This window comes from Danio aesculapii, chromosome 5, assembly GCF_903798145.1.
Source record: "Danio aesculapii chromosome 5, fDanAes4.1, whole genome shotgun sequence".
Lineage (NCBI taxonomy): Eukaryota > Metazoa > Chordata > Actinopteri > Cypriniformes > Danionidae > Danio > Danio aesculapii.
Window position 1 is genome coordinate 41,393,483 of NC_079439.1, and position 23,673 is coordinate 41,417,155.

The 23,673-nt window shown below is 35.9% G+C and overlaps 1 protein-coding gene across 2 annotated transcripts in view; it reads left to right on the forward strand.

The window, feature by feature from the left end:
• Positions 1 to 23,673, forward strand: part of flot2a (flotillin 2a) — a 34,235-nt gene that overhangs the window by 4,372 nt on the left and 6,190 nt on the right. The window contains exons 2-9 of one of the 2 annotated variants that reach the window (XM_056458208.1): positions 2,702 to 2,783; positions 8,710 to 8,800; positions 18,632 to 18,755; positions 18,978 to 19,096; positions 20,009 to 20,122; positions 20,235 to 20,354; positions 20,456 to 20,670; positions 23,274 to 23,457. In XM_056458208.1, the coding sequence (XP_056314183.1) occupies positions 2,702 to 2,783; positions 8,710 to 8,800; positions 18,632 to 18,755; positions 18,978 to 19,096; positions 20,009 to 20,122; positions 20,235 to 20,354; positions 20,456 to 20,670; positions 23,274 to 23,457 (1,049 nt within the window). Of the gene's footprint in view, positions 1 to 2,701; positions 2,784 to 8,709; positions 8,801 to 9,383; positions 9,475 to 18,631; positions 18,756 to 18,977; positions 19,097 to 20,008; positions 20,123 to 20,234; positions 20,355 to 20,455; positions 20,671 to 23,273; positions 23,458 to 23,673 lie in introns of both variants that reach the window. The other variant, XM_056458207.1, reaches the window with a different exon arrangement.

The following is a 23,673-nucleotide window of genomic DNA, read 5'->3' on the forward strand; positions in this document are numbered from 1 at the left end:
TATGCTGAACGCAGTCGACCAATCACAACAGACTGGGTCATCGGACCAATCAGCGCAGATTAGCATCGCACTAAGGAGGGGTTTGGGAACAAATGAATTGCTGAATGAATCATATGGGAGTTGTTGGGATACTTTGGTATAAATAAATGCAGATTATAAGACCATGAAAGTGTTTTTTGACCTTGCATGCATATTAGACTGTTGTTGGAGACCCCCAAAATCGAAGTATGACCTTTTTTTAATGCGTAATAGGTGCTCTTTAACATTGCAGGTAAATGTTATGGTTTGGTAAAATTTTTTTGGCTTAGAAATTGTCTTAAATGTTCATCATGACTGCATGTTTTTGATGAAAATAAATGCATTTTAAAAACTCTTTTTTGTAGTACATTTCAAAATATAATTTGTTTGTCATGGCAAAGATGAATTTGTTGCAGCCGTTGCGAGTCGTCAGTGTGACATGATCTTTTTAGAAATAATTCTAAACAGTCTGTTGATTTTTTTGTTTTGGGCTGTAACAATACACTCATGTCACAATTTGTTACAAATCCCAATTTTAAAATCATGATACAAAACTATCACAGTAGTTAAACCAAAATAAAGACATCTTTAATTATTATTTGTTGATTCTAAAACATGTGGTGAAATTGCTAAACATAAATAAACCCTTTTATACTAAAATCAGGTAAATTATCTTAAACATTAAACTGTATATTCAATGTATATAATAGTTTAATGCACTACTGTTACTGAAACTGCATCTTTTTAAAGACTAGCCACAGGCACACAAGCACTCTCTGTTTCCTCCGTCTCCATGTTTTTGGAGATGCACTTTATTTAAAATGCTTTGAATTAGGGCTGCACGACTTTGGGAAAATATTATGCGATATGCAATATTGCTGTTGAATATTGTAATAATATTTCTTGCGATTTACCTTTCCCTAGAAAAATTAAAGTTTTGTTAGATTACAAAAAGTCTATATATGTGTAATGATCGTACAATATATTAAACATAAAAAAAAAACAGCAGCAATTTATAATCAGTACAACAAAAAGTTGAGCACAGCTGATAATAACCTTCATGTCTCTTATAAACTCCTGACTTTAGGCCAGTGGTTCTCAATTCTGGTCCTTGTGCCCCCCGTCCTGCACATTTTGTATGTCTCTTATATTTGACACAAGGATCAAGGATCAGTTCATGGATCTCTCTGTTAACGAGTTGATGATCTGAATACAGTGTGTTAAAGGGGAAATGAAGCACTTAGTCAAGTTTACATTATTTTGTACATTTGGAATCCACTTTAATTAAAAAATATTAAACAAACTCGATTAATGTAACTATTTAGAAGAAAACGGCATATTTTACTATAGCTTTTAGACCTGTGGCGCCACCATCTTGGAATATCGCTGTGTCTGACGTCACAGGGTTGGTTCCGTTCCCTCAGCTGAGCAGATACAGTGAAAGTAATGGACTGAACACGGAGACTTGTCGCCTACATATATTTAAGCTGAATACTAGTACCTTAAAAGTATCTAGTAAAATATTATGTGCTGTCTTCATAGCAAAGATAAAATAAATAAATTATTAGAAATGAGTTATGAAAACTATTATGTTTAGAAATGTGTTGAAAAAAAATCTTCTGTCCATTAAACAGAACTTGTCAGGAAAAATATACAGGGGGCTAATAATTCAAGAAGGCTAATAACTCTGGATTCGGCTTAGGCAAGGGCCGGTGTATGATAACCTTGGATAAAAATAGTCACAGTTTCACAGTACTGTGATTACTGCTCTAAAATATATCCTTTTTAAATGTCTAGGTAAAAAACTAAATCTTTTTCCCCCTTTAAACGCAATATATTTTAATTTGGGAAGGATTTAGAATATTTTGGAGCAGTAAACATGTCAGGCTAAATAATTCAAATGAATCATTGACTTCTGCTGTCTTTATTAGTTTAAAAATAACAGATTTCTTTACAATTTAAAACGGCATATTTGTATATCTTTTCTGCTGGAGATACTGTTGTCCTTAAAAACTAAAAAAGAAATCAAACATATGCCCTAGGAACGGTATAACAGAAAATGTTGCCGGTTTTAAAATCTTTTCCAGACTGCCGAATACTTTGAAAAGGGTTATCATCCCATGCCTACTTCAGCTGTATATATATATTTACATTTTTACAAAATTACACGGCAGTTTCCATGTAATTTAATTTCTTCATTAAAAAGTAGTACTGACTACAAACTCTTGAACAGAAGTGTATGTATTAACGCATTTACTAGCTCACAATCCATTTTGTTTAGAGCAATTAATCTAGTTGAATATTGACTTGAGCTGACTTCTATAAACATTTAACCACCGTGGTGGCATGGTTACCATGTGAGAGGGGGCTTCCCAGTGTTTACACTGCTTGTGGTTTTGTTCATGAAAATGTTTTTCAGTTTACAGCTTTTGAACTAGTTTAGTGAGGCTTGTATGGGGTTGTAACCTTTTGCAGGAGGTAAAATATGTTGACTGGTTGACAACAAGATGTTTATATATTTGATTGATTTTCAAACCATTTCAAATTAAACCGTAAGAATAAAAGCATGCTTACTTTTCCCTGTAGAAGGCCACAGAGGAATGCATCAAACACGTGTACTATAGAAAGTGCGATTAGTGTGGAATGTGTGTAAGAGTGAATATGGCTGTGTTTATTTTCTTAGGTGGCTGCTGTGGCTCTGATGAGAAAACGTATACAGTGGGCGGCTGGGCCTGGGCATGGTGGCTTATCACCGACATACAGAAGTAAGAGTCCATTTATCACATGTACTCCTCCTATTGTGTTTACTTGCTAACAATGTAAACAAATCTTTTTTTCTGCTTTTCTGAACAACTTTCTTTTCCATATATGTGCATTAAAGTTCCCCATGAATGGGAATGGGTCCGTTTTAGAGACGTGTCACAGCATGCTCATGTTTCCCTGGCTAGACTATTACAACCATACAACCTTAATTCATCCACTGTAGAGTTACTCTAAAGTGAACACCCTTGTTCCTGTTGTCTTGCTTCCTAGCATTAAAGACTGTCAGCTAAAAGTTTATAAATCATTGATTGTATTAAAAATAGCCGTTTCCTAGCTTGAAATCAGCTGTCCTCACCCTCCATTTGTAAAAAAAAAAAAAAAAAAAAAGATGAGAGAAAGATAAGAGTCTGCGATGGGATATCAGTTTACTAGACTGTTAGGCACTATTAAACATGCATCCTGTTATATATTTGGATATATTTCTAAATGGCTTCCATATGATAGACAAACACTGTTTGATATATCAAAATCAACACCCCAGCTTCATGTGTACATTTAGGGCTCTGTATCCAGGGCCAGTGTTTGGAAAAATAAACAGAGTTAACAATACTAAAGCGCTGACTGAAGTTCAGCTTCAGTGGTTACAAATGGACGACCCTTAATGACGCAGGTTCTGCTGATAAATACTTTAGACAGTCTATAGACTATTTTCAAAAATCTCTGGAAAAATGGCTTTTCACACTTATAACTGCTAACACTGAAGAAAATTAATCCTGGTTATTTAGGTTCCATGGGGTTCAACGCGATAAAGCAGTCCCATAATTCTTTGCTGAATATTCATTGCATTTTAAAGAGGAATTGATCAAAATAAACTCAGAAGAAATATATCATTTTAAATGTAAAAAGTCTGCGGGTGTAAGGATACATGGTCATATAGAGAAATTGCTAAATAAAAATGTGTCAATGCATATGGCTGATGTAAACAATATGATAAAACGATTTTATCCAATAGTCAGTTTGCTATACTCATAAACTATCATTTACCCAAAATGTCAGTTCTGTCTTCATTGCACATTGACGTATTTGCAACCTCTAAACCATACTTGATCTTGAGTGCTCCTCAGAAACATTTGCCTAGGCGGTAAATAACATGTAATAAATAAATAAGCTGTCATTTTGCTTCATACGATTAATGCACTGCAAAAACAATGCTTTTTACTTTTTCTTTTTTTTTTGTTTTTGTCTTGTTTCTAGTATAGATATAAATAAAACTAATTCTCAATAAATCATCCTAAATCAAGAAGCTCTTAGACAAATAAAAATGTGTTTTCAGAAAAAATAACTCAAAATTAATTCTTCAAGATTTAAGATAAGTCTTTTGTGTCTCCAGAATGTGTCTGTAAAGTTTCAGCTCAAAACACCCATCAGATTATTTATTTTACCTTTCAGAATATTGGATTTTCTGCTCTGAACACAATGTAGCTGTTTTTGTTGCCTGTGCCTTTAATGCTAGTTCTCCCCACCTACCGTTCCCACGTGCCTGTCAGAGTGTGCCTCAATCACTGGCTGTGTCAGATAAACAGCACAGTGACAGACATGGAGGCAGATTTCGCGTAACGTTTGTGAAAAATACTACAGTAAAAACTCACCCAATGATTATTTGATGTATTTGTTGTGGAGTTAACGAGAAGATGAGAACGATGAGTCACACACAATGTTGTTACAAAGTAGAAACACACACACACACACACAAACACACACTCGTTTAACTTTGCACTGTTTTTGCATGGCAAATGTGACAGGATACATGTTAATATCCACTGCTGTATGTATATCCGTTATGTTAATGTACAAAATAAACCTGATTTAACGTCCACAAACTGGGATTGAAGCATCTTCCTTTATAACTCTACTGACGTGCAGCTGTGGTGATAAAGACGGTAAAATCGCTGTATGTAATTCATTACAATCATGCACTGTTTTAAAACTGTTTTAAACTTATAAAACTGATTCTTGATCACATTTGATGATAATTGATGATCACAGAGAGCTGAACAGATCTTTTAATCCCAGTTGCTCTGCTCACGTCCTGTCTTGTTGATATAATTATACAAGTTACTACGGAGACATGTTAATACGCGGCTGTCAAATAATTCGATGGGCGGGGAAACAGCACTCCTACATCATGTTGCGGTGGGCCTCAAAATGGGAGGGATTTGGATTCTATTTGAACGTCAGGAAATTTATAAAAAGAGACTTAATGTCTTTATATCACCCCAATATGACTGTGGACACAATATACCTACACACAGGTCTGTCCAAACTAGTAAAATAATCTTGTTTTCAGTTCAGTTTGATTATTAACAATTTGATTATTTAATTTTTTAAATTTTTTGATTACTTAATTTAGACTAATTATTTTTGAAAACAAAAATAAGTGCTTCTTGAATTAAGAATTGTTAGATATTTGAACTAAAACAAGACAAAAACTGGAAGTAAGAAAAGCATTTGTTGCAGTGTATTAAACTATTTTATTTGCTGTGTGTTAAACTGTTTTCATAGTTCGGTATCGAGATATGCATCACATCGTTACTTGTTTGTATCGTTACACCCCTAGATGACACAAACATAAACTGGTGTACTCAGAGCAATGAAAGCACACTTTGTATTTACATTTACGTTAACTTGCATGGTGTGCTTTGAAATGCTGCTATATTAAAGTAAACTTATCCAAAAGGACGATGCCACATTTGAACAAATTAGGTCCCTCTTTCCAAAAACAACAAACAGTCTACAGGACTAAAAACACCCAATGAATAGAACAGCGTCTTTTCACTTTTTCACAGTTTCTGGCGCCACTTGACATTTTCCTCAAATGGTTTTATTTTTTAATTGAGCTTTATAAAGATGATGAAGTACAGTGTGAAAAGCTTATATGATTCTTATTTTCTAGGGTACACATTTTATTCCAGCATATTAGCCAGACATCAAGCCTATACATTAAGTCTGATAACTATACATCATTGTGAAAATGTATGATTGATTTCAGTGTCTTGTTTCTTCCTGTAATTGTTATTGACTTTACGAAGATTGTGCATGTGCAATCTATAATGACCAGCCTCCTTTTTCTCTGATGTTCCTCTCCTGTTCATTTCTTTAAGTGTTTGCCAAGCTAACCTGCCTTTACGCGCTGGACTCACCCGTGTGTGTCTCACCTTCTGATTTCTTTCTGGTATTTCACTGCTGGGGATTATAAGATTGTTATGCTACATCAGCTCAATACAAATCAAGTAGATTTTTAATCACACTTTCCTGTATGCACAGTGGACGGAAAATCATCTTTCATTTTACTACTTCAAATGCTGTCATTAAAATAGATATACAGTAAAGTTCCATGTCAAGCCACTGAACCAATGTGAAAGGCTTCTTTGGAATTCACTGAAACGGTTATTCAATTGACCAAAACTAACAACCATTCATTACAGGCAAGAAATTGAATGTGTTTTAGACTAGGGTGTGGCAAGATCTTTAGCAGAACCGCAGCTATGAATTTAAAACATTACAAATAAATAAAACGAAAGTATTAGGTTTCATTCTTTTGTATTATTAGTAAGCAACAAAAAAAGGATATAGTTACAAAAATAGCAGGTTACAGCAGCTGTTCGGTTGAGTGCATAGCTTGGAAAGCAAAACAAGGCTGAGTGGGATCTCTCTTACCATCCCCCCCTTTCCTCATAAAGATTCTAGTAATCTAGTTTGCTGGCAGCTCTAAAAGCTACATTGATCTAATTTAAAAGACTGAGCGATATGTAAGACTTGCTGCAGCAATCAGGCTGAAAGGAATGAAACATTCAGTTGAGAATCCTCCTGCATCTGCTTCTGCATATTGCCCATATTCAGACACACCCTGCTCCTTCAGTCACAAAGAGCTACACTTAATTAAAATAATAATAAAATAAAAAATATTGAGAAAAGGGATTGATGAGCGGCCATATGCACATGAGCACTTTGAGTAATTGTGCATACACTTTGTAGATATGTACTAAGTCTTGTATCCCAAAGTCTAAACTCTCCCATGTTGGATTCTGTTTTCAGAGGTCTTCACGAGTCCTAAAAGTTTTACCTGGCCATAAAGAAACCTGTTAGTCTACTGCACATAACCGACCCAGACCCGTATGTTATTTGAAAATGCCTTAAATGTAACCAGATCCATCCCTGAGCTAAGCTGAGCTAAAAGTATAAACACGTTTTTCAAAAAATAAAAATGTAGGCTTAACTACTGTTAGAACATTCTCCCTATGAATGTTCTAACAGTAGTTAATATGTGAAAAATGAGTCTTAAAAACAGAATTATCTGATCATCGTCCACATCGCTGTTTACATCACAGTTACATTACTAAGGAAACAACTGATGCATTTGTTTTACATTTCAAACCGTTCTGTTAGCAGAACCTCTGTTAAAAAATGAAACCAAGCTCTGCTGATTGTGGCTGAGGTCACATGCACGCATGTGTGTGTGTTTTAACCACCTTATTTCCTGCTTCCATCTCATCCTAGTTACAAAACCCATGCAAATTGCCATCGACTAAATACTGGGGGATGGAGGGGTTCTCCGAGTACGAAAAACTCTGGTGTTACACAAAGACCTGATATATTATATAATACATTGGGGCCCAACCCAGCTGACCATTTCAATATAGACAGGTCTTTAGGTCTCCGGTCCTCTGTGAAGACCTCTACTTTGGGGTGGTAACCTGCTGTGAACTGTCATTATAATTAGATTGTTGCAAAAATTTGCTAATATATACATCATTTTAAATTTGCTGGAATACACTACATGACGTTTACTCAGATATATAGTGGTATGATGACTTTTGTAATAATAACATATTAATTTTAATAATTATTAAAATATTACAACTATAATCGAAATTGGTGTCTGATACTTTATCCTTTTTCGGTACACATTACAACCTGAACAATTTGCCACAATCACCATAAATATTTAGAAAATAAAGAGCCTAAAGTAAGTAATGTAAGGTTTTCAGTGCTACTGTGCCCAACCAGGCAGCCCAAACTATGTACTGTAACAGGCAATGTGCAGTCTGCCCCTTCAACCCTCAAAAAAGCTATTTGAGAGTCATTACACTGTTCATCATGAGCCCTTTTCTGCCAGACTAAATCCTGGCTGTACCTATACCTCTGTTCCTGTAGCCAGAGGGCATTTTCCACTGCAGGTGACTGTCACATTAAGCAAAGCTGTGCAGTACACAGAAAATCTGCACATGAAGTAAAAGTTTTGGGTTTTTTTGCATTTATTTAAAACTGCTACAACGTTGCGTTTCTTATTTTCATAAGGTGCAGTTTTAGTTTTATATGCTGATAAGAAGATACCCAAGAAAATAGATCAAGTTTAGCTCCATCATTGTTTAAGGTAAAGGAAAGGTCATGCTTTTATGATCTTTAGTTAAAAAAAAAATCAAGGACATATCTTTCTTTTTGCAGTATAAAAACCAACCGAACTGTGACACCACTGTGTCATATCAAATGACCCTTGAGTTTTGTGAACCGTTACACCCCTATACAACACTTTATCAGAAACGTAAAGTGCATAATCATAGATGTTTAAAGGTGTGCTCTAGGGCATAAGTGACAAAAGGGAGCAAAGGCATAGCATGATGGATATACTGAAAAAGCATCCATTGGAAATCAGTCAGCGACCATAATACAGAAGATCTCTCCATCTGCAGAAAACAGCAGCTCCCTGATGGTCCGGATTCACCTGCGGTCAACACCAGCGCCCATCCTCCCTAACCTTAGACCCTGACCTCTGTCCCCTCCTTTCACATGTTAACACTTATAATATTGTGCTGTCCTGCCTCCTTTTCCTCCCTCCCCCCTCTCTGCCCCTCCCATGTCCCCACATAGACTCTCTCTGGAGATAATGACCATCCTCTGTCGCTGTGAGAATATCGAAACTTCGGAGGGTGTCCCCTTGGATGTGACAGGGGTCGCTCAGGTAATCACACTGAATGAAACAAGCCATTCAAATGAGAAAGTGAGAACGGTTTCAAGCACTCAGGTTGTGAAGGGCAGTGGCCTGGTTCCACACAATCACACACATGCTCTCATGCTCTCTTCCACACTCTTGCGTTGGTCTTCCTCTGCAGTGAAGGAGAGCCAGTCATCTCTCACTATCTTTGTCTGGTGTTTGGCCACGCAGCGCTCATGGCTCATGTAACTAATGGCTCACGTCAGCACGTTCTGACTGTTGGGTCTGTAATGGAGGATAAGCAGATCGCAGACAGTTTCTCTGGGATATTGCGGGTTGGTAAATAACAGGCAAGTGGTTCTGGGAATAATAATAAGAGGTTCTGGTAAATTGAGTTTACACAATTCCATTACAGCCCACTGTCTGAACAGCTGATTTGCGCCGAGTGTTTGTGTCTTCGTATTTGGACCCTGCAGTTTCATTTTGTGTTGTTTACCTTCACGTCTTTCTTTAACCCCACCTTCTTCCTGTTTTCACGCCGCTTGACATTCTTCCCGTAGTTCATAGCCAACGTTTTTGGTTTGTTTCCCTTTTTTTGCGTTTTCCACAGGATAACCCTTGAGATTATGACCCTGCAACCCAAGTGTGAGGATGTAGAGACAGCGGAGGGGGTAGCTATTACTGTCACAGGTGTGGCACAGGTAAACCACCTTACCTCACCTAACCTCAGCTCCAAATGCCTCTTTCAGGTTTGCCAGATTGGTGTCAGACCCAACACTCCTTGATCATGCTTTTTCCTCTCATTCCCTTCCCTTCATATCTGGTCCCAGAATTGAACCTTCCTCAGGGATGAACAGTGCCAATCATAGCCTCATGTCTCAGCAGACTGAAGGTCACTGATTTGTGTTTAACGTTACGAGCTGTTTTTTGTTACAGTAGGTCAGCCACACTGAAAAAATGGTTATTTTGGCCAAATGATCATTTTAAAAAAATATGCTTAAGTTAAAGCTTCCTAAGAATGACGTGAAGCAGCTTTATCTGTTAAAAATATAACGTGTGGCTCTGTTACAAAACCATGGGAGATATCTTGCTATGTGCTGCCTTCAGTACATAGGCAGCTAAAGCATATAGTTTGACTAGGAGCTACTTGTTTTCTTTGACTTTTAATACCAATAAAACTTTTAATACTAAGTCCTCATGAAAATCCTTTATTTAATTAGAACTTTTTGCTAGAAATATTAAAGGTTAAATCAAAATGTTTGTAAAGAGAAATTGAAAAAAAAATTATCAGAAGAGCTGTGCTCACTTTTTATATGATAACTAGAGGATAATGCACATATGGTCAATTGTTATTAGCTATGTTGCCATCCACTTATTTTTATGCGCATTTTGGATAAGCGCATAAAAAAACAGTTGAAGGAAACGCCAAGATGCGCATACATAAATACACATTAAAAACATATGCGCATAACTGAGTAGGATAAACTTTTTATTCGATAAGAAAAGGCGCGCATAAACTACAATGGAAATAACTTTACCGAACAAATTCCAGTATACGCATTAAAAAGGTCATGTGATTTTGTTATAAGAGATCATGTGATGATAAAAATGTGTGTGAATGGAAAAACCAGCAGGCTAAGCATACTGTAAAACATCTGAAATGTTGTTTTGGTCGTTCTAAAATGCCTTAACCATTTCAGTATTGGTGTTATTATATCATTAATGACCTCCAGACTCAAGAGCGTCTGTGCTCCGCGTCTCACACCTTCAAACACCACCACGTGTTCGCTGCGTCTCAGGATTACCTTCTGAGGCGCAAGTCATTTATTAAATAAAGAAAAGATTCATGCAGCTTCTCCTACCACCGCAAATTCTCTCTTTACTGTTGATATTTGGCGCCAGATAATCAGGAAGTGACTCGTTGGATGGAAGCGATGCTTTATTCGCACATCTTTTATCCGATAATCCAGTTAATTCACATTTTTTGATTGGAAACATAGTGTGCTTTCCACGCGTCAATAATTTGATGCAAAATAATTATTTGATAGGGCAACACTGTGGCTCAGTGTTTAGCACTGTTGCCTCACTGTTGCCACCACCACAGTCCAAAGACATGCACTATAGGTGAATTGAATAAACTAAATTGGCCGTAGTGTATGAGTGTGTATGGATTTTTCCCAGTACTGGGTTGCAGCTGGAAGGGCATCCGCTGTGTAAAACATATGCTGGATAAGTTTTACGGTTCATTCTGTTGTGGCGACCCCTGATGAATAAAGGGACTAAGCTGAAGGAAAATGAATAATTATTTGAGTGTAAATCTGTTCAAAATAGATTGATACTTAAGGGCGAACATGCAGTCACACTTCTTATTTCACAGCTTAAAAGAACTCCTGAAGTAATTATGGGGACAAGAGATATTAATTTGTGATAAAATCTTTACATTTTTAAACTATTAGTGTCTTATAAACCATTACAGCATGTTAAACAATGATCTTATCAAGAAGATAAATGCAGCCACAGTATTAAAACACTGTAAATATTAAAGTCTGTTATTTTCAATATAATTAATAACTATAAGCAGCATGGCAGCAGCTAAGGATTGTATGCAAGAGAGAGCAAGTCTATGACAACTAAATTACCTAATTGTACCAACCTAAACACAAAATATTGATTTGAGCATTTATATTTTAATTGACTCCCCAAACACAAAGGTTCTGCAATGAAAAACAGCATATAATGTCCTCTTAAGTTACAAGGATGATCATGTTTTATCAATTTTTACAGGATGTTACTGAGGGGTGCCATAACTGACCAATTAAAGTCAAGAATTCCATGTAATGAACATTAAGTTTAGGCTTGGAGAATAAATGAAAGCTTTCATTGACAACTATTTATCAGCGATCAAACTGTTTGACATAGAAGAACAAATCTCAGTAGTACTTGCAGAAATCCAAACGCCACGTGACATGCGAGAATATACAGTTGAAGTCAAAATTATTAGCCCTTCCCTTCTGTGATTTTTAGTTTTTATTTTATTTTTTTCATTTTCAAATATTTACCAAATTATTTTTTACAGAGCAAAAAAAATGTTTCACTGTTTCCTAGAATATTTTTTCTTCTGTAGAAAGTCTTATTTGTTTTATTTAGGCTAGAATATTTTTAAAACCATTTTAAGGAGGTTATTAGTAGTAGTAGTAGTAGTAGTAGTAGTAGTAGTAGTAGTAGTAGTAGTAAATATTTAGTTTTGAACATCTACAGAACAAACGATCATTATACAATGATTTGCCTAATTACCCTAACTTGCCTAGTTAACTTAATTAACCTATCTTGAAAAATATCTAGTAAATTATTATTTACTGTCATCATGGCATGGATACAATAAATTCCTTATTAGAAATTTGTTATTTAAACTATTATGTTTAGAAATGTGTTGAAAAATGTTCTCTGTGCTAAACAAAAACTGTGGAAAAATGTAAAAGAATGAATAATTCTGACCTGAACTGTATATATCCCATTTTGATCAATTTTAAGAATCTGAATTTTTTTTTTTGTTGTGTCTCAGATTTGACAGAAATTATAACTGGTAACGGTGATAGACTTGTAGGCAGTTGTGATATTTACCGATATTGTTCTTCGGACATCCCAACTTTGAGTACCCAATCCTGTTCCTCCTTGCTTTCTCTAACTTTGCTTCCTATCGAGCTACTTATTCTATTATAATGGATTTAAAAAACTCAAAAAACAAATCTTTATGAAAGTCTCATATGTTTCAAACAAGATGAGTGAATAATTGAATGCAAAATGTTTATATTGTAGTGAACGAACCCTTTAAACCTAATAGGTTTTAGAACAGAGCCTACATGTTGCCACATTCTTTGACCTTCATGTCGGATAACATAGATGATTGTAATTGCTTTCTTCCTTAAGCACCTAAAACGTTTCTTAAAGACTAAAAGAATGCTGATTGGTTTTGTTTTTTTAATTTGTTTGAAATTTTTTACCTTGACAGTTTTTTGGGAGTTCGGACCTCTCAATGTGCCAAAACTTTCTGTGTGCTTAACTCAAGTCACATGTTTACATTCATGAGCTTCTCCGTTTATTTGAAAACTTTACTTCTCAGAGGAAATTCTTATTTCCATTACTACGGTTACAGCTGAGCATGCGATTGAGCAAGTTTGTAACACTAATCCTCTGTCTTCTGCTGGTATTTTCGCTCTGTGATTACTTTAGTCTGTTGTTGCTGTGAACAGTGAGAGCATTGTAACACTAATCACCAGACCAGCCATTACTTGGCATTTATCTAGTGGAATCACATGTGATTGGATGAGGACCTCAAACAAGACATTCCACAGTTCAGTCTCCAACTCGCCAGAGTCAATGCACTCCTGATCTCTATACAGAGACTGTGTGATTGCATTCAACCCTTCTATATCGAAGATTATTTTATTAAGAATAAGTCTTTGAAACCCTGTTTAGCCCTGCATGTTCTATCCCCCGCTAATTTTAGCCAAACTCTGTAGGGCCTGCCTCTTGTGTTTTGTAAATGAAGGCCTTGCAGCTGTTGCACTAATGGACCCACTTATCTGTTGACCACCCACTCCTGCAATATCCTCCAGTCTGTTTTCTATAATAAATCAATCCCCTTTTTAGCCAGTGGACACTGATATAGAGGCAGATAATGCTAGCTCTATTGGTTTTTTTTCTCACGTTTAAGATAAACTTTGTTTTTCTTGTTAAGTAAACACATCTGGAAAAGCTTCAAGGAGAAAAAATCTGTTTTTTTTCCTTTTTTAACTCCCAAATCCCATTTTTAGCCTTGACTTACTTTAGTTTTTACCTCGTTGCATGATTTCCTTAATTTGCTTTTATCCAGTGGTTTCCCCATGAGCGCACTATGAGTAGTGTTGTGTGTTTTGTTTTTTAGTTTTGGGGAGTATTGTGGTCATCAATGCATGCAGCTTTCAATTGAAAGCATGTCGAGTATAGCTCCCCCTGTTGACTGTTTATGCTACAACACCTCATTGTCAATTTTTATTTGCATGTCTGTCATGAATGACTGGTGGTAAATGATAATAATAAAAATTTTAATTTCTGTTAAGACTTCACTCCACAATATTGGCATTTGCTATTTCTGTTCACCCCAAAACAAATGTTCAACATGGAAAATTCACTCCGATTTTTGACCAATGCATAAAAAAATGACAGACAGGCTGGATGAAATTTGATATTCAGCTCTTGGAAAAGCAGAAATAATATAGTTCCTCTGAGACACAGTGCACTGTGTAACTTATGTTTCGGACACCTGGGGATCTTCTTTGCTGGATAAAAAGCTGGATTTTTTTGCTGTGTGGTGGAAACTAGTTCAAACCACTTCTGCATAAAAATGTGAATGTTTGTGTCGGCCTGACAACACATTAACTGCTCATTCATTCAAAGTAAATATTTATTGCGCTGACTTTCCGCTATGAATATTTCTCTTGATGTGAACAGACCTTCAGTCCAATTGCTCTAAAAATGTAATTTACATGTGTAAATATGGTTTTACAAAATCACCATCAGCCAAGCTAGACCAGCCATTTCCATATGCCATTCACAGGGCAATCCACCTGTAACATTTGACTTCCAATCTGTGTGGTGAATAGAGCTGTGGCAAAAAATTGTTGGTGAAATTGATTCTGCATCGATTATGAGATTTTCATAATTGCATCACTAGTCTTTCTGTAATCGTTTCTGAGTTTAGTTTTAACAGTAGTTTTTAACCGTACACTCTATGGCTCGTGACGAAGAGTCATGCAAGTCTTTTTAGGTTAATGTAAATGCACCTGACTATGAACACACTTGTGATTCACTTAAACTTTTCCTGACTTGATTTAGGATTATTTTAAATTCAAATGGTTTTTGTAAGGAATTAGTTGTATTTGAAGTATGGCTATTTGTAACATGTTATAATGCCATACTGTTCAAAACGACCCCCAGAGCAGTAAGAGAGAATGGCGATGCATTGGAAATATGTCAGAATTGATTTCTCAAACAATTTTAAGCCACAGCTGTAATGGCGAATGTTTCTTCTCTACACCCGCATATGTGGTTGCATGCTGCCCTGTTTTTGCACTGCTTGTGATGAAACCACCTGCTTAACTGTTAAATGACTGCTCGACTGTGTGGAGGATGAACAAACCCCCTCCAGCTAGTGTTGGTTGAAGTTCACCTTTGACACTGCACTGAAATCAGCTTTCTTCTAAAGCATGTATACTGTTCCTATAACCAGGCCACTTTCATGATGTTTTTTTTCCAGCTTTGAAATGGGAAAGCTGGTTGTAGTTCAGTACAGAGAGACGACTTCTAGCTGAAATCTGCAAAAAACTCCTCCTCTCTTTCTGAAGCATGAGTTCATTCTGCTTTCCCTTTCACAGACTAGGAGAAAGACTGTTTTAAAGCTGTTCTTCTTGACCTATAATTCATAGACTTATCATTTGAAGTGACAAATACACGGAATAAGTTTGAAACATTGAATGTATTTAAAATTAGGGCTGCACGATATTGGAAAAATCAGATTGGAAATAATTTATCATTTTAGATCGATTGGGGTGATTTTTGTAGTGGAGTGACTCATGCGTAAAATATAATAAATAATTTTAAGCATAGAAATACTATAGAGCAAAGATATAAGTGAAATAAACAGTGCTTTATGTTATTTCTAAGGAGTCAACCTGTTATCAAGTGTGGAGATTGAATAATTTAAATGTAAAATAACACTGATGATCTTCATTATAGTTACAGATGTTAAATTTCTTGCTTCAAACTCTGCTAAGATATGGAAATGATAAATTTTCACTCCATTGTGGTTAAACTCTGCAGTGACTCCACATATTTGTTTCGCATGCGTGTCCTGAACTGTGGCTCCTGGTCAACTATAATCCCAGCGATGGCAATGCTAAAATGATATATTGTGCAGCCCTATTTAAAATATCATTATTTTCAGGGTTTCTGCTAGTCTTCAAGGGGGTTTTAATTAATTTGTCTGCAATTTAAGGGTCATAAACCAAAGTAGAAATTCTTACATTTACAAAAATAAATACCTTGCACAGTATTTTAGTTTTCCAATACAAACATTTACATTCCGAAATGAACACGCATGTGAGATATAAAGAATAAAGAATGTGAGAATAAAGAAATTAAAGCTTGTTTTCTGATTAATGGAATATGAAACTTTTGTTAGAATTAAGGGGAACACTTTACAAAAATTGTATTAATGCATTTAGTAATATTAACAATGAACATCATTTATTAAAGTGTTAATCATCTTTTTTTTTAAATAGTTAATGGAAATTAAAGTTATTCATTGTCAGTTCATTTTAACTCATTGTGTATTTTTAGTAGGGTTCATTAGTAAATGTTGATTAATATTGAACTATGATTAATAAATGCTGTACAAGTTTTGTTCATTATTAGTTCATGGAATTAAATACATGAAATAATGAAACCTTATTAGTCAAATCTGACCAAATTAAGTTAAAAGTTTATTTTGGTTTTATCATAAATATTTAGATATTCTTAATAAATCCTTAGACATTTGCACTGAAAATCAGAGCAAAATAATACTTAATAATAATAAAAAGCATCACTCTTTTGCAGTGTGATTAGAGAGTGCAGCAAAAATTCCATATTCTTGTGGAGAGTTCATTCAAAGGCTAAGCTATACTTTTGTAAAAGATTTGTACAAATCAATTGTGAATTATTTGAAAATAAATTTAAAGTGTTATTATTAATACAATTCTTTGTGTGCTCTCAATTTACATTCAGAGAACATGATTGCTTTTTTGTTTTCTTTTAATTCCTTATTAGGCTTTCATTTTCTTGTTCTAAAAATATATTAAAGTCGTACATTTAACCTTCATAAAAGCTGCAGAAACTCTATTTTTATTATTGGTTTGCATGTAGGCATGAACAATGTAGGCATGTTTCATGCATGTTACACAAATACCTTTATTATTCACATCAGGTTTGGTGTAAGCACCTTTTGCACTGATTTTATAAACTTAATTCACAGTAGAACATTTATTTTTGCATTTGTAGCTGTAGATAAATGCATAATGATAAACAGAAGTGTCTGCTTTTAAAATACTATTTAATTTAGGGTTTTGATATAAAAGATAGCAAAATGTATGCCCCCTTTTGAAAGCCCAAAGATTGTAAAACAAACTGAATCACAAATCTATTGTAAAAATGCAATGTCACCCAGCCCTTCATGCTGCAATGAAACTGTTTGTTTGTTTATTTGTTTGTTTGTTTGTTTGTTTTTCAGCAGTATTGCAACAAGATTTGCACATAATGACTTGCATTTATGCTTTTGCATGCACATTCATTCAGTGTGGCATGAGTACTGATTTTGAAGCATGTACATCAACAAACCACATTCTCATTACACTGTCCAGCAGATTTAATCGTGCTCAATGTCTGTCCCTTGTTACCTGGAAACTCACTAAAATGGATAAGTAGAAAACAGAAACTTCTGTGATCATTTACTCAGCCTTCACTTGTCACAAACCTGTTTGAATTTATTTTGGACACAAGAAGTTATTTTGAAAAATGTTGGAAACTCATAATCATCGACCTCCATAGTAATTGCTTTTTCTTACTATTGAGTGTCGGGGGTTACCAGTTTCTAACATTCTTTAACCCCTTCATACCCAAATTATGTTCCAAGTTTTTGAAAAATGTAAAAGTATGTTTTCACAGTTCTTGAGGATTCTATAAATGAGACCAAATTATACTTATAAAAATTCAACAACCTTCAAGTATATACAGTTGAAGTCAGAATTATTAGCCCCCTGAATTATTAACCCCCCTGTTTATTTTTGTCCCCAATTTCTGTTTAACTGCGAGCAGATTTTTTCAACACATTTCTAAACATAATAGTTTTAATAACTCATTTCTAATAACTGATTTATTTTATCTTTGCCATGATGACTGTAAACAATATTTGACTAGATATCTTAAGACACTTCTTTACAGCTTAAAGTGACATTTAAACGCTTAATTAGGTTAATTAGGTTAACTAAGCAGGTTAGGGTAATTAGGCAAGTTATTGTAATGCCGGTTTGTTCTGTAGACAGTCAAAAAAACAATTAGCTTAAAGGGGCTAATAATATTGACCTTTAAATGGTTTCTAAAAAAATTAAAATAGCTTCTATTCTAGCCGAAATAAAACAAATTAGACTTTCTCCAGGGGAAAAAATATTATCAGATATACTGTGAAAATTTCCTTCCTCTGTTAAACATAATTTGGGAGATATTTAAAAAAGAAAAAATATTCAAAGGGGGCTAATAATTATGACTTCAACTGTATGTTTTTGTCAAATATATGAGCATTTTAGTAAACATATCAATAAAAACGTTGTAAATGTAGCTTACGGAGTGAAGTGATGCAATGCTGCTTTAAATTAGATAAAAAGCTTGGATACCACAAAAAACATGGGCTTACATATATGATGCCCATTGCAATGGACATAGGGTCCGAATGGGTTAAAATATCTTATTTTGTATTCAGCAGAGGAAAGAAACTCTTAAAGGTTTGGAACCACTTGAGGGGGAGTAAATAGTGAGTAGGTTTTCATTTTGGGGTCAACTATCCCTTTAAGTTGACTGTCTGCTAATGTTCACTAAATAATTTATAAAGTTAATCTGTTAAAGGTTCTGTCTCTGAAACATTTTCACTGTAGCTTTTGCATCATTTCATAATGATCGGATCTGTTATCCTGACACACTTTTACTCCTAGAGCTGGATGTAAAGTGCTCATTCAGTTGCAAGTTGTGTATGTCAGTGTTGGACAGTGACTGTATGTGTTCTGCTCTCAGGTGAAGGTTATGACCGACAATGAGCTGCTGGGTTATGCTTGTGAACAGTTCCTGGGCAAGACCGTGGCAGAGATTAAAAGTGTCATTCTGCAGACACTGGAAGGTCATCTGCGCTCTATTCTGGGTAAGTGACTCTGAACACTTGCAGAGTTCTGACAGCACACTTGGATCTAAACTCTTGCCATAAGCAAAAAGAGCAGCTGTAGTTTGGTCCTTGTAGCCTCTCACTTAATTTGGCCTTTCATAATGCCAAACATCGACCAGTTATCTTTAGGATGGAGGAGAGAGGAATCAAGGAAGGATTGTGTTCTGCATGTTCTCACTAATATCAAACTTGTGTTTGCAGGGACTCTGACAGTGGAGCAGATCTACCAGGACAGGGATCAGTTTGCCAAGCTGGTGAGGGAGGTGGCGGCACCTGATGTGGGCAGGATGGGTATTGAGATCCTGAGCTTTACTATTAAGGTATGACTAGACTTTGTCTTTGAGTGTTTTTGTGTTTGTTGCAAATAAGTCATTAGCCCCTTTCACACAGCGATACCAGTAAATATCCGGAAAATTTCCTGAACGACTTTTTCTAGTATATAAAAAAAAAACAGCTGTTCACACAGGCAAGGATGTTCCGAAATTTTTCAGGAAAAGACCATTCACATATCCATTCCTAAATACCAGTAAATTCTGACATCATTAACCAGAAATGAGCTCTAAACGGCTGCGCTTGTATTTGTAAGCATTTGACTACATTTACAAACTCTGTGGATGGATAAGTATTGTGAACAACTTCGATAAAAACATATGGAGGAACACCCTCGCATGTCGAGATGTACATAATGTGTGTGTGTGTGCGTGTGCTGGCACTCACTGGCTGCTTCACGTGCACACGCGTCGAGCAACTGAAGGAAGCAAAGCTTGAAGGTTAATCATAAGCAGTTTATCATAAGCATTTTATCGATAATTTTTTACACATCTGGCATTAAGAAGGAACAGAAACGTTGTCTGACTCACATCTAGCAGCTAAATGTGTTTGGAAAAATATTTAAAGGCTTTTATTTTCATAAATAGCACGGGTGTGAATGTGTCTGAATGTTCTCATGTCAGCATGTTCTAAGCGTGAACGCGCTCTTTCTGGTAATTATCCTTCTGCGTTCACACAGCAGCATTCCGTCAAATTAGCAGTAATGTTACAACTTCTCTTTCCGGAAAATTGCCGGAACGAATTTACCGATATTTTCAAAAAGGCCCTTCTCACACATACAGACCTTTCCGGAAAATTGCCGGTAATTTTTCGGAAAGACCTGTATGTGTGAACAGGGCTATTGTCTTTTGTACCTAGTGTCAGGGTGATAATCTGGTTGGTTATCTGTTTTCGCCCTTCAGGATGTTTATGATAAGGTGGACTATTTGAGCTCTTTGGGCAAATCCCAGACTGCAGCTGTTCAGAGAGATGCTGACATTGGTGTGGCTGAAGCAGAGAGAGATGCCGGAATCAGGGTGAGCCTTTAGAGAAAATATATAAAATAATAATATTCTAAAGTCATGTTATCCCAAACTCTATCAAGACCGAATGTTTGAGTAAGCAGAAAATGTTTTTTTCTTGTCACAGGAAGCAGAATGTAAGAAGGAGATGATGGATGTGAAATTCCAAGCCGACACAAAAATGGCAGACTCCAAGAGGGAGCTGGAGATGCAGAAGGCTGCCTTCAATCAAGAAGTGAACACAAAGGTGGAGCTGAGTTATTGTTATTAGCTGTGAGCCCTCCAGATGCACTGCTCAATCAAGCAAGTGATGAGGCTGTATTCATTCTTTCTTGTCCTCCAACTCAGAAAGCTGAGGCGCAGCTGGCCTATGAGCTTCAGGCTGCCAAGGAGCAGCAGAAGATCCGACTGGAGGAAATTGAGATTGAGGTGGTCCAGAGGAAGAAGCAGATCTCTATTGAGGAGAAGGAGATCCTCAGGACGGATAAAGAACTGATTGCCACTGTGAGGAGACCAGCTGAGGCTGAAGCCTTCAAGATGGAGCAGCTCGCAGAGGCAAAGAAGTGAGTAAAGGGCCTGGTGAACTTTTCATTTGAGGGCAAATATCTGAGTTGCAGTAGGCAGGGTTGTAAATATGTCGTGCTTTTATGTGCACCCCTAAACGCTGATTTAGACTTTCGCCTGGCACCGCATCGCAGACCCCCACTGACTGCGTGCACCTCACAAAACAGACAAGGCTTTTATACTTGACGCGTTCGCTGTAGTGATATTCTTTAAAACGACAGGGGGCGGTCAAAAGAAACCCTGAATAAAGTTAGACGGATAAACAAGTTTCCAGACCTACGTCATATTATTAATATCATTCAAGATTTTAAAACTAATTATTTTTATAAATTATTTTAATGATTATAGAGATTTTTATAACCATTCAGGATTTTTTAAATCAAATCTTTGATGCATCACTTGCTTTAGTTCATATCTCAGATCGTTCCACCTGTTGAAGTTAAATATCAATGACAACAGAACATGGGGTAGCCAAAAAAAAGTACTCTTACTAAAAAATACTGACATCTTTTTTTTTTATAGATTTAGCCTACTCCACAATTCACACATTACTGTCTGGCTAGTTTGTGCCCTCTTCTTATATGCCAAGGCAATAATAGTCCAACGTTCCTGACCATTATCACCAATAAAGACTAGAAAAATGGGGCACCAGTATATAGTAAACCAATAGGTTCAAATGTTCTTTTCTAGTTATCAAAGAAATACTTTTGTTACTTAATTTTCGTTATGTAACTATTCAATTGTTTTAAATTCAATATTGTAATGTATACATCAGTGGAAAACCTATGAATGGTGGAAAAACATATTCTGTAATTGTGTATTAAAACCACCTAGGTCTCCACTTTGGCTTCTCTTTATGGTTTTAACAAACTTATCCGTCAAGTTTTTCTAAAATTTTAAGCAAAAAACGTTCCTCCTTTTCCACGGCAATTGCAATTTCTAGCCACATCTCAGTACAATTAAAAAAGGAAGACTCTTCAATCCTGCTTTGTGGACGTTAAATCAGGTTTATTTTGCACATTAACATAACAGATATCCATACAGCAGTGGAGATTAATGTGTACTCTTGTCACAGTGCAAAGTTAAACAAACACGCTGTGTGTGTGTGTGTGTGTGCGCGTGTGTGTGTGTGTGTGTGTGTGTGTGAATGAACTTTGTAACGACATTGTGTGAGACTCATTGTTGCAGAAATGCTTGAATTAACTCCACAAGCAACACATTAAATAATCATAGGGAAAGTTCTTACTGTAGTATTTCTCACAAACGTTACGTGAGATCTGCTTCCTTCATGTCTGTCCCTGTGCTGTTTATCTGACACAGCCAAAACAGAGATTGAGGCACATTCTGACAGGCACGTGGGAACTGTGGGCGGGGAGAACTAGCATTATAGGCACAGGCAACAAAAACAGCTACATTGTGTTCAGAGCAGAAATTCCAATATTCTGAACGGTGTAATAAATAATCTGTGTTTCAATGTTTTGAGCTGAAACTTTACAGACACATTCTGGAGACACAAAAAACTTATCTTAAATCTTGAAAAAGGGGTAAAATAGATGCCCTTTAATGCCAGCACTAGATTGAACTACATCCAAAACCGAACAAGATATCAGTGTTTTTGTCTGGGCTTTGTTGTGTCGTGACAAAGATGTGGATGTCCTCATTTAGGTCATGTGCACACCTAGAATTATGCTATGCTTTTGCTGATCCAATAATAAGTACGCAATGCTAAATAACACGTGTAAAAGGGGTCTAAATATTTTGAGCTTAGCCACTTTCTAGCACTTTTAGAGTTGAAAACACAGGAGCTCTCTGTATTGTTTTCTGTTGTCTCTCACGTTTATATGTAATGTGTGAGCTTCTATTGCAATATAATATATTGTGTAAAAGACAGAAACTGAAACGTGTCTTTCTACTTGTGGTATGACTGGTCAAAACGCATCTCAAAACCAAGTGTAAACAACGGTAAAATTGGTATATACAGTTGAAGTCAGAATTGTTAACCCCCCTTTGAATATTTTTTCTTTATTTCCCAAATGATGTTTAACAGAGCAAGGAAATTTTCACAGTATGTCTGATAATATTTTTTCTTCATGAGAAAGTCTTATTTGTTTTATATCGGCTGGAATAAAAGCAGTTTTTATTCTTTAAGAAAACATTTAAGGTAAATATTATTAGCCCCTTTAAGCTGTATTTTTCAATGGTCTACAGAACAAACCATCGTTATACAATAACTTGCCTAATTACCCAACCTGCCTAGTTAACCTAATTAACCTAGTTAAGCCTTTAAATGTCACTTTAAGCTGTAGAGAAGTGTCTTGAAAAATATCTAGTCAAATATTATTTACTGTCATCACGGCAAAGATAAAATTTATTAGAAATGAGTTCTAAAAACTATTATGTTTAGAAATGTGTTGAAAAAATCTGCTCTCTGTTAAACAGAAATTGGGGGAAAAAATAAACAGTTGGGCTAATAATTCAGGGGATTTTATCATTCTGACTTCAACTGTAGTGTAAAGGAGTCCACATTTATTTAAATTTATGACGCCAGAGAGGAAAGAAAAGGCCTGAGGAATTGATTCTGTTCTCTGCTCCTCTCTGTCAGGATAAAGAAAGTGTTGACGGCGCAGGCTGAAGCAGAGAAGATCAAACGCATTGGAGAAGCAGAGGCCGGTTCCATTGAGGCTGTGGGTAAAGCTGAAGCAGAGAAGATGAGGCTCAAAGCTGAGGCCTATCAGCAGTACGGGGAGGCTGCAAAAACCGCCCTCGTCCTGGAGGCTCTGCCAAAGGTCTGTAGAGTTATGCGAAACAAATCGCACTGTAGAAATCTCTGGAATTTCAGATATTAATTTGAATTGCACTCTCATGCAATTCTGTCCTGCTTGTTAAATCTGACCTGTAGTTGAACCAAAAGTTAAGATATAATATTAAGCATATTTTGAAGACGCTGCTCTGGGGGCAAATTATGAAAACATCCAAAATCATATTCCATGTTTGGTATAGGG